The sequence below is a fragment of the Microplitis mediator genome, chromosome 7 (genome assembly GCF_029852145.1).
Source record: "Microplitis mediator isolate UGA2020A chromosome 7, iyMicMedi2.1, whole genome shotgun sequence".
NCBI classification, from domain to species: domain Eukaryota; kingdom Metazoa; phylum Arthropoda; class Insecta; order Hymenoptera; family Braconidae; genus Microplitis; species Microplitis mediator.
This window is the reverse complement of record NC_079975.1, coordinates 1,755,908-1,780,954: the sequence shown is the minus strand read 5'-3', so window position 1 is coordinate 1,780,954 and position 25,047 is coordinate 1,755,908. Positions and strand designations below refer to the sequence as shown.

Sequence of the window (25,047 nt, the reverse complement as noted above, 5' to 3'; positions counted from 1 at the left end):
TTAAATGAACACTGGTGTACGTTACCAGCTAATAATTACATAATTTGATTAAAAGTTTGTAAATTAAAATGTTTCGGTTGTAACAAGTACAAGTACAGCTTGAAAACTCAATATACAGCCAACTAAATACTTTACCATTACTGCAGTTACGTAATATGCTCATTTTGATCAAGTAATACTTTTAATTATTACGTCTAATAATTTACTTTATTGCAATTTATTCAAATTTTCGTCCGAAAAATTTAATCACTGCCGATTTTTCTTGAAATTAAATCAGAAACGAGTATCAATAAATCCTCTCAGTTACCGTACATACACAGAAAAAAAGAATTTCTTGGCGCAAGAAATATTTTGTATTATGAATTGAAGACAAAAATTTTTCTTGGCTCAAGAATTTTTTTCTCGCCTAAAAAATTTTTTTCTTGTTCCGAGAAAATTTTTTCTTACCCCAAGAAAAGTTTTGTTTTCACTTTATAATACAAAAAATTTCTTGGGTCAAGTAAAAATTTTCTTAGAACAAGAAAAAATTTTTTGCGCCAAGAAATCCTTTTTTTCTGTGTGCAAATTGGTTGTTAGTTTAAAAGATATCGCACGACAAAAATTCCTTTTTTTTCAATTCAATGAACTTTGTCACAAGAAAGAGCTTTTCAAACTCACAACTCAGGCAAATTTCCAATAAAACTCCACTAAAAAAAATTTGAAATTTTTAATAAGAACTCTCTGAACACTAATAAGTGAAATCAGCGAATATTCACTAATTCTGAGTGCCAACCGAACCACTTTTTGAAATTAGTGAATACTTGGAATTAGTGAATATTCACTAGGGTGAGCCAAAAAAACCAACCTATCGAATTTACGTCTTAAAAAGGACCTAGATATCGAGAAAAAATTCTCATATTGGGCAAAATTTTTAGCTCAATTTTAAAAGGTGTCGGTAGCCATTTGAAATTTCACATTTAAATAACATGCAAAAAAATTTTTTTGATTAAAAATATTATAACTTTTGAACCATGTGAGACAAAAATTCGGCTCTAGAATATTCTTGAAGGGCATGAAATTTCTTAAAAGAAAGTCCTGGGAGTCGAATTTGTAAACTTGATATTTCGTATACTAACAGGCCATCAAAGTCTAGAGTAAACAGAATCATACAAATTTAAGGCTTTATTTGGATTTTCCAAATACTTTTCTTTTATTGTGATCGATAACAAAATATTATTTGTTACAACGTCGATATTGTTGGTGATTTCATTGCACTACATGGAGAACAAATTTTCTCATAGTATTGATATTTTTCATAATAAAGCCTTAAATTTGCATGATTCTGTTTACTCTAGACTTTGATGGCCTGTTAGTATACGAAATATCAAGTTTACAAACTTGACTCCCAGGACTTTCTTTTAAGAAATTTAATGCCCTACAAGAATATTCTAGAGCCGAATTTTTGTCTCACATGGTTCAAAAGTTATAATATTTTTAATAAAAAAAAATTTTTTTGCATGTTATTTAAATGGGAAATTTCAAATGGCGACACCTTTTAAAATTGAGCTAAAAATTTTGCCCAATGGGATAATTTTTTTCTCGATATATAGGTCCTTTTCAAGACGTAAATTCGATAGGTTGGTTTTTTTGGCTCACCCTAATATTCACTTATTTTCACTAATTTATGTTTAGAGAGAAGAGAAATATTGATTTTAGTTCGATTTTTTTAAATTTATCACACCAGTTTTCGGTGTTTTAAAATCTGAGACAGCTATTCTGACTATTTTTAGGGCGATTTCTGAATGTGTGCGTGTGTTTGATTATTTTCAGGCATCAAAAAGTTTCAGAATGTCCGAAAATGTGACAATTTCGAAATATTCTGCAATTTTTTCAGTATAGTCTTGAAATTTTCTCGATTATTTCAGTCGGTTAGAGATTTTCGTAACATATTTCTGTTATTTATTGAATTTTTTCAAGTGTTTCCAGCAATTTCATTGTTTTTTTCGATATTCAAGACAGTTACGAAATTTTGTAAAATGTTTTAATACATTTGGAAATTTTTCGTAACGATTTCATAGAAATAATTCTGAAACCTACATATCAAATTATCTGTAGATTATTATTATTAGTTTTGCCAGTTCAAAAAGGTGACATATAAGTTGATTACTTTATTCCTAAAGGAATTTGATATACCGCCAAATTTAATTTACGTGTTTCTCATTTCTTATAGAAAAATAACCGTCGAAAAATGATAACGTAAATATCGATTTTAATCATAAAAATGAAAAAGTTAAATGACAAAAAAACGAAATATTATTCCATCTAAATTACTTTCGTAATCACTCAGTTTCCATCTAAAAATAATAACAACAAGAAATTTCACATCCAAGAGCTCTAGCTTTTTAGAAAAAACGTAGCAGTGAATTTCTAGATTTATGAACACGAAGTCTTTTCTTGAAAACTGACTAGCACGAAAAACTAAAGATTCTATTGTTGTGAAATCCGTTATGACACACAAGTAACAAACAAAAGACAAAACCGGCCTTTGACTGCTAGAGGATGACTTAAATTTTTTTTTCCATCAACAAAACAGTAAAAGATTTGAAGAATAATTAAAATGCTTATTATTATTTACATTTTCCTTTGCTGTTAACAGTCTTCTGCCGTTATTACTCCTCTTTATTAATAATAAATATTTTTCATTACCGTCTTTGAATAAATATAAGAATTTTCTCAGAAGCTCATTGGAATTTTTTCATTAAAGAAACGGGTTTACCTTTGGCATAACTTACTGTGCAACAACTCACGTTATATTCGGACCCTAATTTTATTAAATAAATTATTTTCACTATATATACATACATATATAATATATATCAACTACAGATATTCCATTTCCTTCAGAAATTTTTTTAGCTGCGCTACTATACGATACTGTAATTTTTTATGTTTTATTTTCTGTCCCCTGGCTCTTTATCGATTTTCCAGATAAATTTTACCTCAAGATCGGAAATACCTCGACGTGTTCAAAGTTTGTACACTAAGTACTTACATAAGTACGTGCCGTCATAAAATTATTACGTTCGACTGTCAAAATTATTCGTACACTCACGATCTATACACTGTAAAAAAAACGGTGTTAAAAATGGACTCCGGATTTTAACTCCGCCCGGTGTTACAATAAAATTACACTGGTGTAGGAGGAGTAATTCACCGGTGTTAAGAATACCGGTGTAAAAACGGAGTAAAATCGGTGTAAAAGCGGGGTACACGGTGTAAAATCGGAGTAATATCGGTGTTAAAGCGGGGTAACCGGTGTAAAATCAGAGTAATACCGGTGTAAAAGCGGGGTAAATTGCGTCCGCTTGGAGCATTAAATTTTAAAGATTATAAAACACACACAGAAAAAAAGGATTTCTTGGCGCAAAAAATTTTTTCTTGTTCTAAGAAAATTTTTACTTGAACCAAGAAATTTTTTTTATTATAAAGTGAAAACAAAACTTTTCTTGGGGTAAGATAAAATTTTCTTGGAACAAGAAAAAAATTTTTTAGGCGAGAAAAAAATTCTTGAGCCAAAAAAAATTTTTGTCTTCAATTCATAATACAAAATATTTCTTGCACCAAGAAATTCTTTTTTTCTGTGCAAAAAATGTCAGTTCTTTATGAAAATTAATCAAAAATATCATTCATTAACAAGTATAGTGATCGAGTAAGTAAAAATATTCACAAAGTAAAATATTTTAACACCGGTAAAAAATATCTACACCGGCGGCGGCGTTATTTTAACACCGGTCTAGAATATTTACACTGGCAGCGGTGTTATTATAACACCGGAGAATTTTTTTTAACACCGGTACAGAATATTTACACCGGCGGCGGCGTTATTTTTACACCGCTTTCGGTATTGAAATTTAACACCGCCGATTTTAACACCTACACCGCTTGGACTTACCCCGGTGATTTTTTACAGTGTATAAATTTTTGAAAACTCAAATTTTCTAAATGGATATAAAAAAAATAAAATTCAATCTTTTCATCGTATCAGAAGGTAGCGGTCTCGGAAAACTATTAATCAACAGAAAAACTTAAAACTGGTCATTTGATCCCGTTGGTTACGGAACCTTGCCAAGTAGCCGATAACCAAAATCTTTCATTTGATTTATTTAAGCATTGAAAAAAAAAAAAAACATCCTTTCCGTCCTGTATTTGAGGATTTTTGACGAGATATAAAATCCGATAGAATCGATTCGAGCCGTAAATCCGTGTCAGAGTAAGAAAACGTCTGTTTTCACATTTTCCAGGATTTCTCCACGTCCTTGTTCACTCCATTTCAATCTGGCTCGGTCTTTCGAGTTTACAAACACACTTCGGTGATACCAAACCAACCAGTCGCATCACGCTATAGCACAGGATAGGATAAAAATGAGAAATGGAATTCTAGGTTGTGAGAAATCAGATAACTAGACTATAGTAACGGGGGTTTCAGTTACGAGATCTAATTTACGTTCGCCAACATTTTACTAGCTCAAAGTCACATGAAATTTATTACCGTCACACACTCAAGTTAAGCTTCTGAAATAAAAATTCATTACTTCAGATGTTAAAAAAAAAGACATTTCGTTATTGGAAATTAGGATGGAAATTTATCGAATAATTAAATGAAATTAAAAAAATATGATTTAATTTAATTGTAATGAATTAAAATTTTATACAGACTCTGTTTGTTCTTAAAAAAATTCAAATCCCTCGAGCGTTGAGATTGAATTTCACATTAGAGTGGGTTCTCGTAGTACAAGTACTCGGTGTAATGTAACTGTGGCCATTTCCTCATCGGTATAGTTTGAGAGTTCGTAAAACGCTCTCGCGACAAAGTAGATTAATTACCATACGAGTTTTTATTGTCACATAAAAAAGTGTTTTCAACGCGACCAAGGTCGTCAAGGGCGAGATTGAATTAAATATTATTTTTACAACGCGTATTACAGCCTTCTGAAAGACGGTAATTTATTTTTATTAAATAATTTTATAATTTTTATTGGACCTAATTGAGAAAAATATTTTCCCGGCCTTTTGGAAAATTATTATAAATTTTTTGGGTAATTATTTATATGTTTATTTTTATGACAGTCTATAAGATAAATTTAAAGGGTTGCAAATTTATTTATTCAGTGATTTAAGCTGCGGAAATTTTTTATGATGAAAACAGATCCATATTTTTTACATACTTTTTTTTTATAGTAATATATCTAACGGGAAATTTATTTAGTATTTTTATTAGTGCGTCAGTAATGGAGTAGAAAAAATCGCTCGGATTTCTTATTTTTAATGAAAGCTCAATCTCTTAAAATATTTTACTGATTTTTATGAAGCCCGCATTGAAATAAAATTCATTTTTTTTCAGGTCAGAAATCTCTATTTTTATGAAAATTTATTTCGATATGTCAGTAAAAATTTTTGGAATTTAAATTTTAAAGCATGACCCCATTTTCGAAATTTGAACCTCGAAAAAATTTCAAATTTCTACACAGAAAAAAATAATTTCTTGGCGCAAGAAATTTTTTGTATTATAAATTGAAAACAAAAATTTTCTTGAGACAAGAAAAAATTTCTCGGTTCAAAAAATTTTTTCTTGCTCTAAAAAAATTTATTCTCGCTCCAAGAAATTTTAAGTTTTCAATTTATAATTCAAAAAATTTCTTGAGGCAAGTAAAAATTTTTTTGGAACAAATAAAAATTTCTTGCACTGAGAAATCATTTTTTTCTGTGTAGACGCGTCAATTAAAAAAAAATGTATTCTAATTTTTTCCAAAAAATCATAAAAAAATTAATTGTCCCCTTTGTTGATTCAATTTAAAAAAAAATTAATTAGACAATAAAAATTTCTTTTGATCTATTGAATGTAAAATAATCATATTTCAAAAAACGAATACACTGATTTGAATTACGTCAACAAACATTTCACAGCTTGTTAACTAAAAAAATTTTTTATTACACTTTTCAGCAATAAAATATTTTTATTTCATCCCACGATATTTATTAACACCCTTTCTACTTTACTCCCATTCAAAATAAATATTAAAATGTTCAATCGGTTTATTCGTATCAATAATGAATAATAATAATAATAATAATAATATATTTATATACATTTTATACATCATCATTTATAGAGAGCAAATAAATAATAAAATAAATACTGAAATTTTTATATAACGTAATTTAAATTTTAACTTTAGTGACCTCTATAAATAATTAAATTTTTTTTCATCGACCCGATGTTTATTAAACTATATCACCGTCATACGAGTAATTAATATCAATTCCATTAAATTTGTTTTCAAAAATATCGTATCATGTATAAGCGATACATTGAATTATTTGTAAAATAAAATACGAGGATAAATAAATTTAGTTAATTGAATTTAAATTGATATAATTTGTATTTTAATTTTATAAACCGATCAATTTTTTAAAATAAATTTTTAAAGCAAATAGAAAAAAACCAAAAGGAAAAGAAAATAATAGAGTTGATTTGAATGTTTTTTTTAAGTTGGCTGTGAAAAACTGATGAAAAGCTATTCTTCTCATATTTCCTTTATTTTTGAAAATATATACCGTATTCCGGATGGCGTCAGCATACAGAGAGCCAGAATGCATGTCTGTATAATGGATGATTTGAGGAGTATTGAGAAATTTAAGCGCGTATCTGACGTTGATGACGTTTCCAGGAGTGACACTCCATTGCTGCTTCTCGTTCGTAAATAACGGATGATGTTAGTATCGATTATCAATGCATGTCAACTCGAGTAGAAAGACGTGTCAACACACAACAACCAATTGGTCTGTGCAGAACCAAGTGAACGCTTCTGACGCATTAATTATTAATGCACATTCATTTTCTTCGTCGCGGATTATGATTTAATTACTTAAGGAATATTCATAATAAATATTTAAATAAGCGGTGGAATAACCGCGAGGTTCATTTATATGTTTTAGTTGATGGCAAAGTAAATATTTGAATTTTTTTTTTGTTTGTGCAACTGAAAATCGGAGTAATTAATTAAGAATTCAAGCTCAAGAGCCGTAAAAAAATTTTTTAATGAATAACGCGTGGATCAGTTTTGTTTCAAGATAAATTTAGTTAACTTGTAAAATTATGGCTCTATTTATTTTACTACCCGGGTCAAAAATGAAATTTGGAGCCGTTTTTCACAAGACAAACTTGACTTTTTTTACGGAGGTATATGAAATATATATAGTTTTAGCCTTGGTTTAGACTTAACTGGCTTACTTAGTCACGATTTAAGACGAAAAAGTTGAAATCAAGTCGAAATTTACTTGATGTAGACTTATTCGACTTAAATTATAAGTCGAAAAAGTCAGAACTAAGGTGAAATAATTTTTATATATTAAGGCGAAAGTAAGGCGAATAAATAACTTTTTTTCGACTTAGCTTAGCAAGTCAAAAGTAATGTGAATGACTATCGTGCTCAAAGTAAAGACGAATAAGTTTAAACTAAGATGAAAAAAGTTCAAAAAGTTCAATAAAATTAAATTTAAGTCGAAAAAGTCGAGATCTTATCAAAAAATCGTCGGCAAATCGATAACTTCAAAAGAAAATAAGGCGAAGTGAGCTTGAATCAAGTTTTATTTTTGACCCGGGTATGGAAAATTTTTAAAAAAACAAAAAACGTTTCCTTAATTTTTTTGTCTTAAAACTGAGAATTAAAAAAAATTTATGAATGGTGGGTCCTACAACAATATCAAGTATTTTGCATAAATTTTTTTTATGCCCGCCGTGAAAGAGAACAAAAAAAAAAAGAGATTCAAGTTTTTCAATTTTTCACGGTCCAAAAGTAGGCGGGGCCATAATTCTTTTTATCGTCACCCGGACAATATTTTGTACAGTTTTACTGTATGAAGTATTTTAGAAAATTTGAATTTTTCCCGCCTAATTACCATATCAATGATAATTATTATTGAGGTTCACCATTAGATTTATTACAACACCAAATCTATTGGTTGTATCAAAAAATAGCGTGCGTTATTATCAGAAAGTGAGTTTACGATTAGAACGAGCAGTAGTGGTCACTGTATATTGTTAGAGCGAATAAAAATTTTACGGAATGGTCATACTGCCAATTTTCATTCTTCCAATAACCTCGCGAATGAGATTTGATCCAAATCACCCCCAAACCAAAAGACTCTTCCGACACTTTTCATTTGGAATAAAATTTTTTACGACTTCTATTTCGATGGTTTTACGTTCTACGAACCATTTAATAGTCAATACTATCGAGTTGAGGAACAGAAAGTAATCAACAGAGCTCTAGTTTTTCGAGATGTCAAATTAAGATCATGAACTGCATTGATATTGATATTGATATTGATGATGATGAGTTTTGTTATATACGGAAACGGTTTGTGGCTCTTACAAAATGAATTGGTTACTTCTGCATTCTGTTACTTGATTTATCGAATAGTTTGTTCCGATACAAAAGCTGTTGTTACCACAGCAAACTATTTTCTGTTTGTATTTTAACAGAAAATGGTTTATCGCCGCCGCATATTTTATATTTTGGTAACAATAAATTTTTTTCTGAGCAGTTAATGTTTTAGTCATATTTTCATTTTTAAAATTGGTCATAAATATCAATAGCTCGGACATAGGACAATATCAGCTGCGCTCTTCACACAAAAGAAAAATAACAAGTTTTTTTTCTTTTGAAATAAAAAAATTGAATTTTTTTTTCCATATCTATAATGATATGATCGACTTGAAAATTCGAATACGATTCAATGAAGATATACTAGACTATAAATTGAATGGAGGAGAGAAACCGCAGACTTATAATACACTCTCAACTTTCTTCAACTCGACTACATTTTACTAAGCTAGTTTACACTTTTATGTATGTCTTATTTTCATAATGAATATTAGGGACTGCTACTTTTTGAAATAATGAAAAAATAGATCTTTTTTTGTTTATATTCTTAGAGAAAGTTTTTTCTCAAAAAAAGTATGTAGATATAATACACGAAAAAAATTGCGGAGTGGACGTGGATTAAAACTGGAGTGAACTTAAAGCGGACAATTTTTAACTTCCCGCTAAGAAAATTGAAAATTCTCAAAAATTCGGGAAGTTATTGGTTTCGCTCCGATTTGCAAAAACCAAATTTCTATCAGACTTTGACGTTTTGAGGTTCTAGGAAGCTATCCTAATTAATTTCACGATGATGTCTGAGTGTATGTATGTGTGCCTACATCAAAATCGGTTAATTCGTTCGCGAGATATCGTGGGAGAAAGAAATGCTAAAAAATATTTTTTTTGAAAACAATGACATACAAAAGTATCATCGAGCTCAACGAACTCGAAAACAGCGGGAAGTTTTGGGGCTGACCCGCAGGGTTAACCGATAGACCGATTTTTTTTTTTAATAAATCCCTTCAAAGAGAAATTCACTACGGAAATTTCCACAGTGAAATTCCGAATGGGAGTGAATGCGGATTCAAAAAAATCAACATCACTCCAAAATTATTGCACTGGAAAAAAACTTTCTATTATTTTTGAAGCAACCGAACTGGTGTGAAATGAACTCTTTTACTGTAAACTCATGTTCCCAGGGGTCTAATTAATTAAAGGAAACTAATATCATATATTTCCAACACTAGTTCTCTAGAGGTCGGAAGATAAAAGTCAATTCAGCCGTCTTACCACGACAATGGACCTTTAGGGTTGCAGCCTTAAAATAAATAAATTTATGAGGGCGCGAGCTTACGTTAGTACTCAGTTTAAAATTTAAAAATAAAAACTTCTATAAAAATTCAAAATATTCTTCAGTTCTGTCTTTTTTGTAGATTTGTAAATTATCCATAAATTTTTGAATTTTTGATAGAAATTTCAGACCCACACGTGATAAATTTAATTGTGAATTTGAATTGGAGTATTCGTATATTCCATAATTTTTAAAGTTTAATTCTCATATATCTTAAAAATATAAATAATAACCCGTTTTTACTGCAATCTAGTGATCCGGCGGAAACGCTTCCGTCTTTATAAATATTTTTAACCTGTCGCCTGTCTCCTGTCTCCTGTTTGTGTTTTGTGTCTTGTGTCATTTTTCCGTGCTTCATAAAACACGATAACAATAATAAAAATTTAAAGATAATGGTTAGAGAAAATAAATATATCGATTATTAATTGTCAAAAACGATTGGACTGGTTCCAATAATAAAAATAAAAATAAATATAAAAACAGTCATTGCTTTTAAATCGCGATTTGTCATGAGGAAAAGTTTTTCGATAAGACCGAAAATTATTTTATTTTATTCCATTTCGTTTTAAATTTTCTTGCGGCCTTTATTTGACGGAGTGTTGATAAAAAAAAAATATTAAAAAAAGTTAAACAAGTTTTATGATGAAATATAAAAGTTCGAGTGTCTGAACGGAAATACATTGAATTTATATATAGAATAAATACAGAAACACATGACACACTAAAAAATTATTAACAGATTGGATTTCAAGAGCCAGTTGGAAATTTTTTTTTTTCTATATTATGATATTAAATATATGAGTTATCTTTTAAATTTATAACTTTTATTGAATTACGAAAAAAAATTTCTATTGCGAAATATTAAATTATTTTGATAAATAAAATTTTTCAATATTGACATGGACAAAATTCGAGAGTAATTAAAAAAATAATTATGAATTAAAAAAAAATTCTATTTAAAATTGCATTTAATTATGGATAATTTAAGAACTATTTAATATTAAAAAATTCCTGGCACGACTTGATGACTTGAATTATTTTTTATTTTTTTATATTTTATTTTTATTTTATTACTCTAGTGTTTATTATACTATGCAAAGCTCAAGGATCAGCGTGGACTTTCTTATTCATTTTTTAATTCACTTGTTCAAGTAATGAGCTCGTTATTTCAATAATAATAATCTGTAAGCTCTTGTCTATTTAAAGGATGGAAATTAAAATAAATGTAATTAAAAATAAAAAAATTAACAAGAGATTTTTAATTTAATAATTGAGTGAAAAATAAAAGTAAATGAATTTTTATATTCAGTGGAATGATAAAAATAATTAGGGATTTTGATAAAATTTAATAAACTGCGAGGGTGAGACCGCGAAATTCGAAATTTGAATAGATTATTTGAACACATTAAATATTTTAAATGTTTAATAATAAATTTGTCGAACTGATAATTAATATTGATATGAAATTTAAGCGTATGAATGCAGAGCGTTATCTGCGTGGGCTGGATAGAATTATAAATTAACGTGTCGGTCGATCTGTTGGTGTAAAGTAAACCATTTGAATCAAAATGAGATTAATTGATTTTACTGTTTTTGGCTCGGAATTTATCGGGAATGGAAGGGTTGAAAGCTGAGTGGGTTGATTTTCAAAGTTTAAATTTTATTTATGCTTTCAATGATATTTTACAACTTGAGGAAGTTAGTGATCATTGATCTTTTATTTTTATCGTTTACGGGAGTGAAAACAGCGATAAACTACTGAAGGATGTCAAAAAAATTAACCGGAGTTGTAAAATATTTCATGGAAGTAATGCATTGATCAGCATTTTTTTGAGTTACAATGAAATATTTGAAATAATAATTTAATGAGTGATATAGCTATTATTTGGAACTGTTATTTATGGTTGATAAATAGGGGAGGGAAGGGCAAAAGGGGGTACTTAAGGAAATACCAAGTTTTCGAGGACTCAAATACGCTAAATCTTTTTTTTTTTTAATGATATTCAAAGTAAATAGAAGAAATTTTCAGTTACCGTTGAAAAAAAAAATTTTTCATTTCTGCGGGCAAAGAGGGGTACCCCCTAAAAAAGGTAAAAAAAAAATTTCTGAATTTCAAACGAATTTGATTAAGTTAAATTTTTTTTTAAGTAATTTACATGAAGAAAAATTATATTTTACATGTTTATTGGGTACAAAAGAAGAAAAAAAATTTTTAATAGTTTTTATCTTAAGACAAACGTCATTAATATTTGTCAACTGACAATTGATTTTTGAAAAAGTTTACCAAAAAAAATTCAAAGTAACGCTTAATTATATTTACAGAAGTGATTTTGGAATGTTTAAAAACCATTTAAAATATAAAACTTTTTTTTATCAAATTTTGGGGGTACCCCGTTTTGCCTACCCTACCCCCCTTCCCCTATATTAAATTAAAAATATAAATTAAGTGATTAATCAAAATATTTTTAAAAAAGATATCGAAAATTTAATGACGTTTAAGGGCCTGACCCACCAGCAACTTTTTTTTTCGTGGATCATTTGACTTGAAATCAATTCTAGATCATCCATGGGGACGACAATAAGTAAAATAAATTCAATTAGTGGTCAAAAAAATTCTTACGCGGCCCCAGAGGCGTCACAGCAGCTCACAACACAAAATTGGGCATTTGAGGGTCTGACCCTACACCAACAATTTTTTAGGGATCAATTATTCCTAAATGGATTCGAAATTTCCCGACGCAAGATGCTTGTTTAGAAATTTAAGAATGAGTGATTTTGTCAAGTTTTAGTAATTTATTGGCACGCGTGTGCGTATCTCTTCCTTATATTTTAGGTATATTGTAGTATAAATTTTGTATTATATTTTTTTTTAAGTTCCTAGCCAATCAGAGTACCGGAAAAAATTCTTAGCGTATTCTTTCCTTCTTATTTCTATTACAGAATCAATGGATAAAAATTTAAAGCAGAGTAATAGAATAAAATAATTTTTTAAAAATATATTTGATTGTAAAAAAAGAAGTATTAAGTACTACTACCAAGTCAAAGGACCGTTCTCATTTGTATTGTACTTAGAGAAAATAGTATTATCCATAAAATGACATATATTGAAAACTCGAGGGGTAGTTAAATGAATTCTTCGATAAAAGCATCCTCTAACAATGTCAGAAGTCCAATCGAGATGCTGATTTTCCTTTGTTCTCTCCTGCACATACACATAGATGTAAAAAAATAAAATACCTATAAAGCTATCAAGAATTCATTTTACAAGAACACCCGGAGCTCTCTATCTTCTCTCTTATTCTTCAATATATTTTAATGTCCTGTTTATTCCAATACTATTTTACTCTTTTTACATTTTCTTTCATTCTATTCATTCTGCATAATCATTCATTTGCTCTTAAAAAAATTTATTCACTCAGAATAACCTATTTATATTTGTCCCCATTTAATCGATAAATATTCCTTAATATATTTTTTCCGCAAGATATTATCATGCATCATATCATATCATCGACAGACCATATAATTATATATCTATATCTATATATATATATTTGTATCTTTAGTTGACTTATAAATGGATCATGAAAACAGATAAGTTTCAGCATACATTCATGCATACATACACATACATATATATATATATATATATATATATATATATATATATATATATATATATATATATATATATGTATATATATATATATATATATATATATACATATATATGTCTAACGTTCAATTTATTCATGCGATTGAAAATGACAAGCTGAAAATATATTCAGTTGAGTACGCGCGATCAATTCTTTGAATTCATATATATATATATATATATATATATATGAATGACTTATTCAACGAATTATATACAATATATTTGTATTTTATTTTAAAAAATTGCAAGCACTAATAATCCCTGTAATATTAAAAGCTTCAACGGAAATAAAAAAACTAAAAATAATGATAATAATAATAATAATTGAAGGATATTAACTGTGTATTAAATTTTTATCCATGCATTTGAAGGCCAGTTATTGTATTCTTTATTTTTATAGCATGTTAAGGACAGCTTGCGATAAAAAGCTTGAAAAAAGTCGTAACATGTGAATTGGAAATAGGAATCCAAGTGTGTTCGTATTAATGGCGAAATTTATTGCTTTTTAAAATATTTTTTTTATTCTTATAATTATGTGTTATATATATTTATAATATAGTTTTGTTTTAAAAATGTTTCGTTCAGTTCAATTACACTGAAATTGTTTTTTTTTTTTTTCAGAGGGTTAATTTTTTAATTGGCTCTAATTTGGTGCCGACATCTAATTTGAGTTAAAAAATTTATATGAACAAATTTCGATAAAAATTATATGTAATCTTTTTGTAGAAAAATTAAAAATTCAGAATTTAGAAGAAGTTGTTTTATTTCCTTGTCAATTTCATAAAATATCGTAAAATACTTTTAAAGATTAAACTGTTATCGAAAATGAATGAACCGAAGGATGTTTTGTGTTGATCGCAAACAGGCTAATAACAATAATATCAAATTTATTGCCCGTAAAGATCAATATAAAAATGTGATTTTAAAAAATTTCCAAAACTTAAATAATTGAAACTATAAATTTTCGGCAATAAAAAGGAAACATTGAAATAATGCATTTTATAGAGCTTTGATTTTCTCAGCCCTTTATATTTATCGTGTTTGCTGTCATATAAATATATATAAAAACACACAGATGCATGTTGCCCGATAAAAATATTGAAATCTGTATAAAATTTTTATTGAAACACGTCACAATGTAGAAGCGGAAAAGCAGATAAAAGAAGTCATCCGTGCAATAGCAAAGTGATAAGATAAAAGTAACATAAAGAAATATAAAATATGAACCTCAATGGGATTGTCAATAGATATATTGGGCGCTTATATATTTTTTGATGATCTACAACTTTTATTCTCTCGAATTTCGTTTTCATATATGCGGTAATCAGCATCAGTCGAACGTTTTTATCCACTCGCGCGTCATAATGAAATGAAAAAAAATTTTTCAGAAAAAGAGAAACAAAATTTAATTTTATGAATTATCGACCTGAGTTTTTTTTGTCCTAAAAAATTTATTTTTCAAATGAAAATAAAAAAAAGTTTCAGTGACTAACGAATCGAGTATCCATTTTTGATGAAATAGAAGCGCTTTCGCGATTGAGGTGTGCGAAAAAAAGTCACTTGATGGCTTATTCATTTAGGCTTTCACTCGAAATTTGTTTTTACGTTTTTTGTGTTGGGTATTTATAAATACAATTTAAATATTGTATGTATACACATATATAAAGCCTTTAATACCATCTAAGAGCTTTACAATTGCTTTTTATCATTTTCTCAAAGCCTCAAGTACTTGAGATTTTACTTACTTACTTACCTACTTACTCGGTTTGAAGGCTTGCCTGAAATTGACAATACTACCAAGGGAATGTCGCGAGTTTAACCTTCGAGTAAACTCTAATATATTTAAATCCTTTCTATCTCAATAAAAAAATTTTACGGTTTTTTATTAACTTTTTTATATTTTAGTCAGGAAAATTTAACGCAGTTCCAAAGGCTGAATAATTAAAGCAATGGGATGAAAGTGTTAATAAAATCATTTAAATACTTTGAGTGTATGCGTCACAAAATTAACTAAATCGTAAAAAATGTCAAAGTCAATTTTATATTTAAACGTTTCTTCAATTTGAAAAATTAAAACCTTTTGACTTTCCGTCGGCTTTCCATCGACTTTCCATCGACTTACCATCGACTTGCCATCGAGATGACTGATTGATGACCGATAGATTACTGACTGAAAACTGACAAATAACCAATTTCAAGTAGTCAAAGTTTACAAGCATAAATATCATTGGACTTGTAAACTTTAGGTGAACCTTCAGACGCCACCGTCCATCTTACGGCTTTAAATAAATTACATTATTATTAATTGAAATGTTTTATTATGTGAAATTTGTGTTTTTGACAAGTTTTAGACAGGTATCTGGTCGAAATGTATCCGAAAGACACTTCCTAGACACGTCCCTCTTTTTTCTAAGCTTCCGGATCAGAAAAATAACTTTTGGACTTAAATTTGAGTCTGTTAAGAAAAAACCAAATAAACTTTGACTTTTTTGACTTAAATGGATACTAAGTAAGTCAAGTTCGCCAAAAGTAAGTCAAAATTCATGTGTTTTCGATTTACTTATGGCCAACTTACCCCACTTAGTATCCATTTAAGTCAAAAAAGTCAAATTAAAACTTTTTTGACCCAGGCCGAAACTTCAAATTCAATTTTTCTATTTTTTTGAGCTCTCGACTCAAGTGTCAATTTTACCCGGGTTGCAATGTCCTATTTCCTTCTCTAAGTGCACAGTACACTACTTCGATCTCGAAAATTATTAAAATTCAAACTACATAAAGATGTTCTTGTTCATAATAAATTATCAACATAAAAAAATATCATTTCAAAAAATATCAGCACACGAAAGTTTTCATAATTAAAAGAAAAAAAAAGCTGTATGAGAAGTATGATTGATTGAGCATGAATAATTTGATGAAAAAAAGTGCTTCATTTGAGCGAATATTACTTGGATGAAAAAAAAGTAGATTGATTTTTTATCCGCGATGTAACCCACATTACACTTGCGGGACTATAAACTGAATTGAAGGGCAAAAAGTCACGAACAAAATAAAATGAGAGATATTGTACAAATAGATACGTAGCAAACGAGGGAATAGTGTAATAGTGAGTGTGTAGTTGTAAAATATCCGCTCTCTGGCTTTAGTCGGTTTTCACAATTTCGAGTACTTTAAATCTGAATTTCCAACCGTCAAGCACCGAGGAAACTCTTGGGTAAAAATATAAATATATATATTTTTTCTGTAGTATACTTTCCGGAGTTCGCTTTAACTGTCCACCGGCCCAACGATGAGCAAGTTGGACCCGTGTTGAAACTTCGCTACAAAGTATATACAGAACAAAAGTTTCTGGAAATAAAACAATCCTCGCTATTGTATGATTTAGTACACAAATATTCAATCAAATCTCAAAGGAGAAAATAATTTCAAAATTACTTTGATGTCGATAAATAAAAAATTCAAATTCAAGTGAGCTCACTACTCGAGAATGTCTGGTTTTAATGTAACTTGTTCTGAAGTTTATTGCAGCACTAAATCACCGAAATAATCACAGACTATTGTTATTATCAAATATGCTGCTGAAATTACGATTGTACTTTTGTTGAGATATTTTGCGAGCCTGTTTCCAAGTGAACAATGCTATTGTTATGATTCAATTTCAACCTGGGAATTATTGAGACAGGTAATGGAATAACATTCCGGATTATGTTCCGGTCATTGTCTTATTTCATTTACCAACTCATTAGTTTTCCGACTTTTTAACGATCTCGATGCACTGCATACTCATACATTTAATTTATTTATATACTTTATCGAAACTGATGACACTATTTGCGTTCTAAAAAAGTAAGAGATAAATACCGCCAGTGAATATCAGCTTCCGAGCGTCACTTTTTATGGCCGAGTACTATAATCGTTAACCCCTTGGTGTATGGCCAATAAATCACCGGTTCCATCCTCTATTATCGTCACTATATATTTCAGAATATGTCTCACTTGGAGGAAAATTTATTTCTAAATAATGGACGTTACAAATCCGATAAAAAAATGGAAAACATCACAGTCTCGCGAACTTTTGGCACGATACATTTTGCTTTTACTTTATCGAAGTAGAAAGAAAGAGGGACAAAATGGGCTTCAAAAAAAAATTAATGGTCAGATCGATTCAGTGTGACGAGGATGTAAAAAATCGATTAAGTGACGAGCGCGTTAGGCCCAGTAACAAAGAGAGAGTATGTGAGGAGTGGGGATACACACGAGAGAAGGGAGAGTAGTTCGAGGTTCACCGCTAGGCGGCGCCGCGACGTCTGAGTTTCTCCGAGTTGATTAGTTTTACTAGAATGCTTATAACCGATTCCTCAGCACACGTAAACCGATTGAGATCTCGGTCCGAATATCTGTAGATCTAGCCGTGCAAACACATAGAAATACCAGGTTTTTATGTTTATTGCATCAATATAGACGTTTAATTAATGGCAACTTGCGTAAATAAATTATCTCTATGAGATAAATAATATAAAAAAGTGTTTCATTAAAAATAATTTAACTGAAATACATTCAACTAAAAAATAAAAAAAAAATAATTTATAGAGTGCTGATAACTGATAGGTGCAAATACGAAATAAATTAATTTGAAATTGAGACTAATTACCACTTGAAAATCAATACGAATGTTTTCCATCTAGTGATGATATATATATGTATAAAGCAAATTATTTCGCTCTACTCTCGTTGGGAAAACGTGATTGGTAGATAACTTCTATCATCACGGTCAAGATTTTTTTTTTCGTAGGGCACTTGGACAACGACTTTTGAAAAAGATCCGGGTAATGTGTCCAACAAATAATTGAGTAATTTTACTCAGTGATGTTGTCGCCCGAAATACATTTTATGAGCTTTGTCATGATTTGTTCTATTAAGCTCACTTTTTAAACACAGAAACGGTATTGCAGTTTCAATTGCACTTTGAAGGTATAGATTTATTTGATAAATATTACTAATAGTTGAAGCGTTATTGTGTGCCTGTGGATTGAGTAGTCGAACGTTACGAGCTAATAGACATTCGATGACTTGATAGTTCTTAGTTTCGACGGCGAGACAAAGAAATTCGTAACCTTCTATCCATTGGGATATATCATGAGGTAAATCCAGAAATGTTAATGTCAATGTCAGGGCACTTGGACAACAACTTTTCGGATGGTTCAAAATAGTCTTCGTCAATAACACAGGTATGTAAATATGAATTTTAAAAAATATGATAAACTTAAATCGACAACGAAATAAAATACTCATGTCTTGGTAATTTATTTTGTTCATATGCTTCGAATTTATAATTTATTTTCTGCAATTAATTCCAAAGCAATTCGAAATTCCCGGGATTGATTTTCGTAAATTTGTTTTTTTTTTTTTTTTCAGTTTTTCTGCAAACACTTTTACAACTTTTGTATCCCAATTAATATTTATAATTAAAATGCCTTTTTTATTTTTCAAAGATATAAAAGAAAACCTTTTCATTTTCCGAGGTGACCTCATTTTTTCATATTTTATTACTTCACATGTACGAAATTAGTTTGTATTTTCTCTAAATATGACCGAAAAAAGAGTATTCTATTCATTAGAGTTTGAAAAATGCATTATTTCTTTAGCATTTGCATTTTCTTAGTTTCTCCTCTTTATATATATGTATATGTATGTATATATGAGCTTTTTGTCCATTATTTTTTATTCTTTCACTAGTAACAAGTAACATTACAATACAAAACTAACATTTAAAAAGTCCTCAGTATTATAAATCGAACGAACCCTTAGAAACATCAAACAGAAATAAAACTAGTGAACTTTCAGAAAAAAAATCTCGCTCTCGAATCGAAAATCTATACTGAGTTCCCTACATTTTATATTTTTCAATATTATTTCTATTTAAAAGTAAAATGGAAAAACTCTTACATTTTACACGAGAAGAATTTTCTATTACGAATATAAATTACAGATGAATAAATTGGAACCACTAGACAAAATAATGTATGCATAATTATAAATTGTTTTTTTAATTATTAATTGCTTTAAAAAGTTACAAATGAGGAGCTTGTAAAATTATTTTAAATAATTGATAATAAATGTATGAGATTTAACTTTCAAATAAAAATCGCAATAATTCAAAAGAAAAAAAATATATTTTATAGAAGTAAGTGCGATATTTCACACGTAATACCTCAAAATTTATGTATTCCACGAATAATGAGAAAAAATTTAATTTAAATAGACAAATAAATTTTTAATATTTTATGTAACGCAGGCAATTAATTAGAAGCGAAATTTTAAAAAAACGTGGGTATAAAAATATTTGAATAAATTATTTAAGTGAAATATAGATCAAGTGTAAACTATTATGCACGGTGATGAATTAGTGAGAGAAACTATTATCTACGGAAGTGATGCATTTAAATTGGTGATTAGAGAGGAGAGGGTGAGGTAATAATGATTCAATCAGCGCGCTTGATTAAGCACAATAGTATTTTGGTAAATTGTCTTCAAGTTGTTGTCACTATGTAATTTCCCGACCGAAAATACTTGAATTTATCTATGGGAACTTAACTACGTGGTAATCAAAATAGAAAAAGATTTTATTGTTTGGCAAAAAGTTTTCATGTAAATCAATTTTGTTATTAAGTGCAAAAATGAATGGACGGAAAAATTTATAATTTATGTTTGTGATAAGTTATTATTTTTATAGTAATTAAAATGGAGATTATAGTTCAGAAACATTATAGCCAACTAATATACCCCTAGTTTGCGAGATAGAATTTAATTACTTAGGGGATTATGCACTGGAACTTGCTTGTCCTTACTCGTTTTAGTAATTACAATCTGATTAAGATCTACTGGCTTATGTTCAACTGCGTAATTAAGACGATGTACGAAATATGAATTTCACCTCATATTAAATACACATATATATGGGAAACAAATAAATTTAACTTCTGGATAAGAAGTTTAATTTTTTTGAATTTTTTTATGACTGGGTCATGTTGATACTGAATACTAATTAAGGAATCAAAAAGAAAAAATTTTTGAAAAAACATAAGGGTTTTTAGAAAAATCTGAACGCGAATTTAAAAATGAATCTTTTGAATACTTCGTATTTTGTATTAAAAATTTTTAATTTTCTGCCGTCTGCTGATTGCAGTATCGCAGAATTTTTAACTTTGAAAACTTTAATTTAAAATTAATTTTTATTTTGTTTTGAAATTCTTAAAATATTAAAAATTTCAAATTTTGTAATTTTAATCGAGGGCTGTATCGAGAGGAATTTTTTTTTTGTCTACTGATTGACAAAAAAAATTTTTTTAAAGAATTGTAAGTAATTCTTTTTGTAATTACACTTAGACACCTGATAGTTATTTCAAAAAAATTTATTTTTTGCGCAACAACAAAATTTTCAAATTTATAAATTTGAAGAATTGCAATTTAATTTTTCAAGACAATTTGTCATAATTTTATTTAAAAAATAAAATAAATCTCAAAAAGTTTTCTAGCTTAGAAAAATTATCGGATTATAGTTGAGAAGCTTTATTGCAGGAAATTGAATTTCATAAAAATTTATCTCACGAAATGATGCCAATAGTCTGATATTTATATTATCCGCATTATTTTCAAAAGCTGAATTTTCTGGTCGTTTTACGCTTGGCATATAAAGTGCAAGAAACAAAACACATTGAATAAACTACGCAAGAGAATAAAATGGTCGGAAATAATTTTTAAAAAATTTTAAACCTCTATCATATCTTATTTTAACTTTAATTTCATTGTCTAGTTTTTTATCTCGCGCTTTTGTCATATTATCCAGTACAGACACAAGGGATTGTTCTCTACGACTTATTCACGTTCTCCACTAACTTATTCACAAGTTCCCTTTACTCGTCTTTTAATGCAATCATAAAAGCATTAACCGATTCGCCAGAAAGAAAATGAATAATAATTTCTTTTTTTTATTTAATTACATAATTTTAATTATCGCTGCCGTCAAAAAAAAAGTATCTAATAATTATTTAGAATTACGTCTATTTTAGACCATAAAAAATCCAAAAATTGAGATCACATTTTTTTTTTAATCCATTCTATTTTTTGGCGCATTAAGATTTTTTTGAAAATTAATATTTTTATGATAATTTAATTTTTCCGCTAAAAAAATATGAACTTTTTGGTTTTAAAAAATAGAATTCAAATAAAAAAAAATCCGAGTATGAATTTTTCAATTTTTTACGGTCAAAAATAAAAGTAACCGCGAATTTAAAAATTTTTAAATATTCCCGCAATTTAGAGAAAAATTTGACCGCCAAAATCAATTCAAATAAATTTTATTATAAGATAATTTTATTTTTCCGCTCAAAAAATATGATTTTTTTGGTTTTGAAAAATAGAATTCAAATAAAAAAAAAATCCTAGTATGAACTTTTCAATTTTTTTCGGTCAAAAATAAAAGTAACCGCGAATTTAAAAATTTAAAAATATTCCCGCAATTTAGAAAAAAATTTGACCGCCAAAATCAATTCAAATAAATTTTTTTATAAGATAATTTTATTTTTCCGCTCAAAAAATATGAATTTTTTGGTTTTGAAAAATAAAATTCAAATAAAAAAAAATCCAAGTATGAATTTTTCAATTTTTTACAGTCAAAAATAAAAGTAACCGCGAATTTAAAAATTTAAAAATATTCCCGCAATTTAGAAAAAAATTTGACCGCCAAAATCAATTCAAATAAATTTTTTTATAAGATAATTTTATTTTTCCGCTCAAAAAATATGAATTTTTTGGTTTTGAAAAATAAAATTCAAATAAAAAAAAATCCAAGTATGAATTTTTCAATTTTTTACAGTCAAAAATAAAAGTAACCGCGAATTTAAAAATTTAAAAATATTCCCGCAATTTAGAAAAAAATTTTACCGCCAAAATTAATTCAAATAAATTTTTTTATTTTTTCACAGGATACTGGCCGTTCGGGGTAGCTTGGTGCAACGTATATGTAACATGCGATGTACTAGCATGTTCGGCAAGTATAATGCACATGTGTTTCATCTCCCTCGGTCGATATCTTGGCATAAGAAATCCACTACGTACCCGTCATATTTCAACCAAACGTGTCGTTGCATTTAAAATTGCCGCTGTTTGGTTTCTATCAATGCTTGTATCCAGTTCAATAACAGTATTAGGTAAAATAATATATTCATACAATAATTTTTTAATTAAAATTTCTACATACTATTTAAATCAGGGCTTATAATTTTTTTAATTAAAGAATATTATTTTTTTTTAAATTGCGAATGTCCATTACTTTAATTATTCATATTAAAAAAAACAGCAATTTGTATTGTATATTTATGCATTAAATGGATGTTACCTTTTTTGCGAGCCTGATAAGTGTAATGGATAAAAAAAGTATCAATACAGTGCATATAATTTAGTAGATAAAAACATCCGGTGTAACATGAAAAAGTTAGATCGAAATAGCAATTAAATCGACGATTGATTGCGTTTGCTTGTTAATAAATACTGAATATCCAACATATATGTGCTTTAGATATATATTACATATATATTTATACTGAAACATCAAGTTCGGTTTACATACATTCATTAAAGAGATTAATAGACCACGATAAAAGTCTTCCATGACCAAACTAATTTTGTTATTTTTGTTGGAGTTACTTTTGATACCAGCTCGTACATATATATATGCACATATGTACATGTATATAAATTTAATACAATTAGCAATCAACCAGATCCTTTTCTGTGAGTTCCATAATTTATTTACATACTTGGTAACTGTATTATATGTAGCAGAGAGTAAAGCAAGTTTGGGTACTCAAAAATTTCATTATTTAAGTTTTGGTTTGAAATGTTAATTATTTTCAAGTTACTCAAAGCGCCAGGAAATTAATTCTACAAAAATTACATTCTAAATGTTTTTTTTTTAAATTCAAATTTTAATGCATTTGCGCGGGAACTGTATTGATACTTAAATTTAGTCTTAAATCTCTCCTTTTTTTAAATATATGTAATGAAATTTATAATTTATGAATTTGCGAAATGGAGCCAAAAATAAATATTTTTGGTGTCTATGTAATTTAAATTCCTGTCCGTTTGTAAAAAAAAATCGTGAAGAAATGTTAGATATTTTTTCTCAGAGGCGGGAAAATGCTTTTTACTCTAATAAATGCTGATAAAGTGACTCACTGGCTCTGATGGTAGACTATGAAAACTGATAAGAAAGTAATAATTTAGAAAATTAATCCTTGACGGTCAACTGACGCGAGCTAACGACTTTAGCAACCTCACGGGAGATATGTCGCATTGCATTTCGGGCTGCGACGTTGCCATGGGTTACATTCGACAGCCACCAGCGGTTGGAACCCGGATTATCACGGACTTTATTTCGGCAACGTCGCAAAGAGAAACCGCTAATGCTTGCGGTTACTTCATCAAGCAAGTGTCGTGATTTCGCTATCATTTTTAATTCATTTTCTATTTTCAATTTTAATTACATAAAAATTTCTGGAGTAAAAAAACTAGCAAATTCTCAAGTTTCATCGTTCAAATCTTTTATTTACTCCAATAAGAATTTCCGTCTAAAAAACATTTGATTCAAAAATTTAAAAAAAGGCGCGAAAAATTAAAAAATTCAAAGCCAACATTAACGTGAACTCTGAGACTAAATTTGAAGAAAATTATAAAATAAATTGACTTTGTTACAGGATTAATAAATCCAACCAATATAATGCCAAAACCCGGTGTATGTGTGATAAATAATCGAGCTTTCTTTGTATTTGGTTCATTGGTTGCGTTTTACATACCAATGATAGTAATGGTAAGCACATACGTCCTAACAGTCCAATTACTTCGTAAAAAAGCCCGATTCATTGACGAACAGTCAGAGGGTGACCATTTTAGACGGCTAGGTGGGAGGTATTCCTCAGCGAAATCGCATCATGCCCATTCCAGGCCAACTTCCAGCGCACTATCGTCCAGACAATTGTGGCGATTGTCTGGCGGCAGTGCCTCTGTCAGTAGGTAAGCTTCGAACAAATCTATTCACTCATTTATTTATCCGTTTATTATTCATTTGAATGTCAATCTACATAAATACATGAATAGAGACAAAGAAAATCCATTTCCACCGTTAATATTTACATGACGTTGCTGAAATATCACATAAATCATTAAGCTCGAGACAGTCTTGGACTTAAATTCGCATTCGATCGTTCGGTTGATCGGGTGAGTTAACAAATTTCACCATCGCTCATTTGTTAATAGATCTATTTCCGTTTTTGACGTTTCCATTACCCAGTTTTCAAACTATTAATGATGTATGAAATAACTTTTTTTAAATATTTAAATATAAATTATCACTTTATCATTTTTGGTGAAATATTTCGCCGATTTGCGGAGATAGAAATTTTTTTTCTTTATTTATTGAGGTTGATTGGATTTTTTTACTCATATATATATATATGTAGATGTGTGGTTTTTTTTTTTGACGAGTTATTTAAATAAGAAAAAGTTTTTCTCACTACTTTGGAGTAGACATGTCATATGGATTAAGTTCGTAAGCAGAGTTTGTTAGTTGGGAAAGTGGT

General features: G+C 28.6%; 1 protein-coding gene across 9 annotated transcripts in view; it reads left to right on the top strand.

Moving 5' to 3' along the window:
* The window catches only part of LOC130671535 (5-hydroxytryptamine receptor 2A), a 47,595-nt gene that overhangs the window by 18,352 nt on the left and 4,196 nt on the right, over window positions 1-25,047 (top strand). For all 9 annotated transcript variants that reach the window (XM_057475490.1, XM_057475489.1, XM_057475487.1 and 6 more), the window contains 2 exons: window positions 22,396-22,620; window positions 24,166-24,481. In XM_057475490.1, the coding sequence (XP_057331473.1) occupies window positions 22,396-22,620; window positions 24,166-24,481 (541 nt within the window). The remainder of the gene's footprint in view (window positions 1-22,395; window positions 22,621-24,165; window positions 24,482-25,047) is intronic.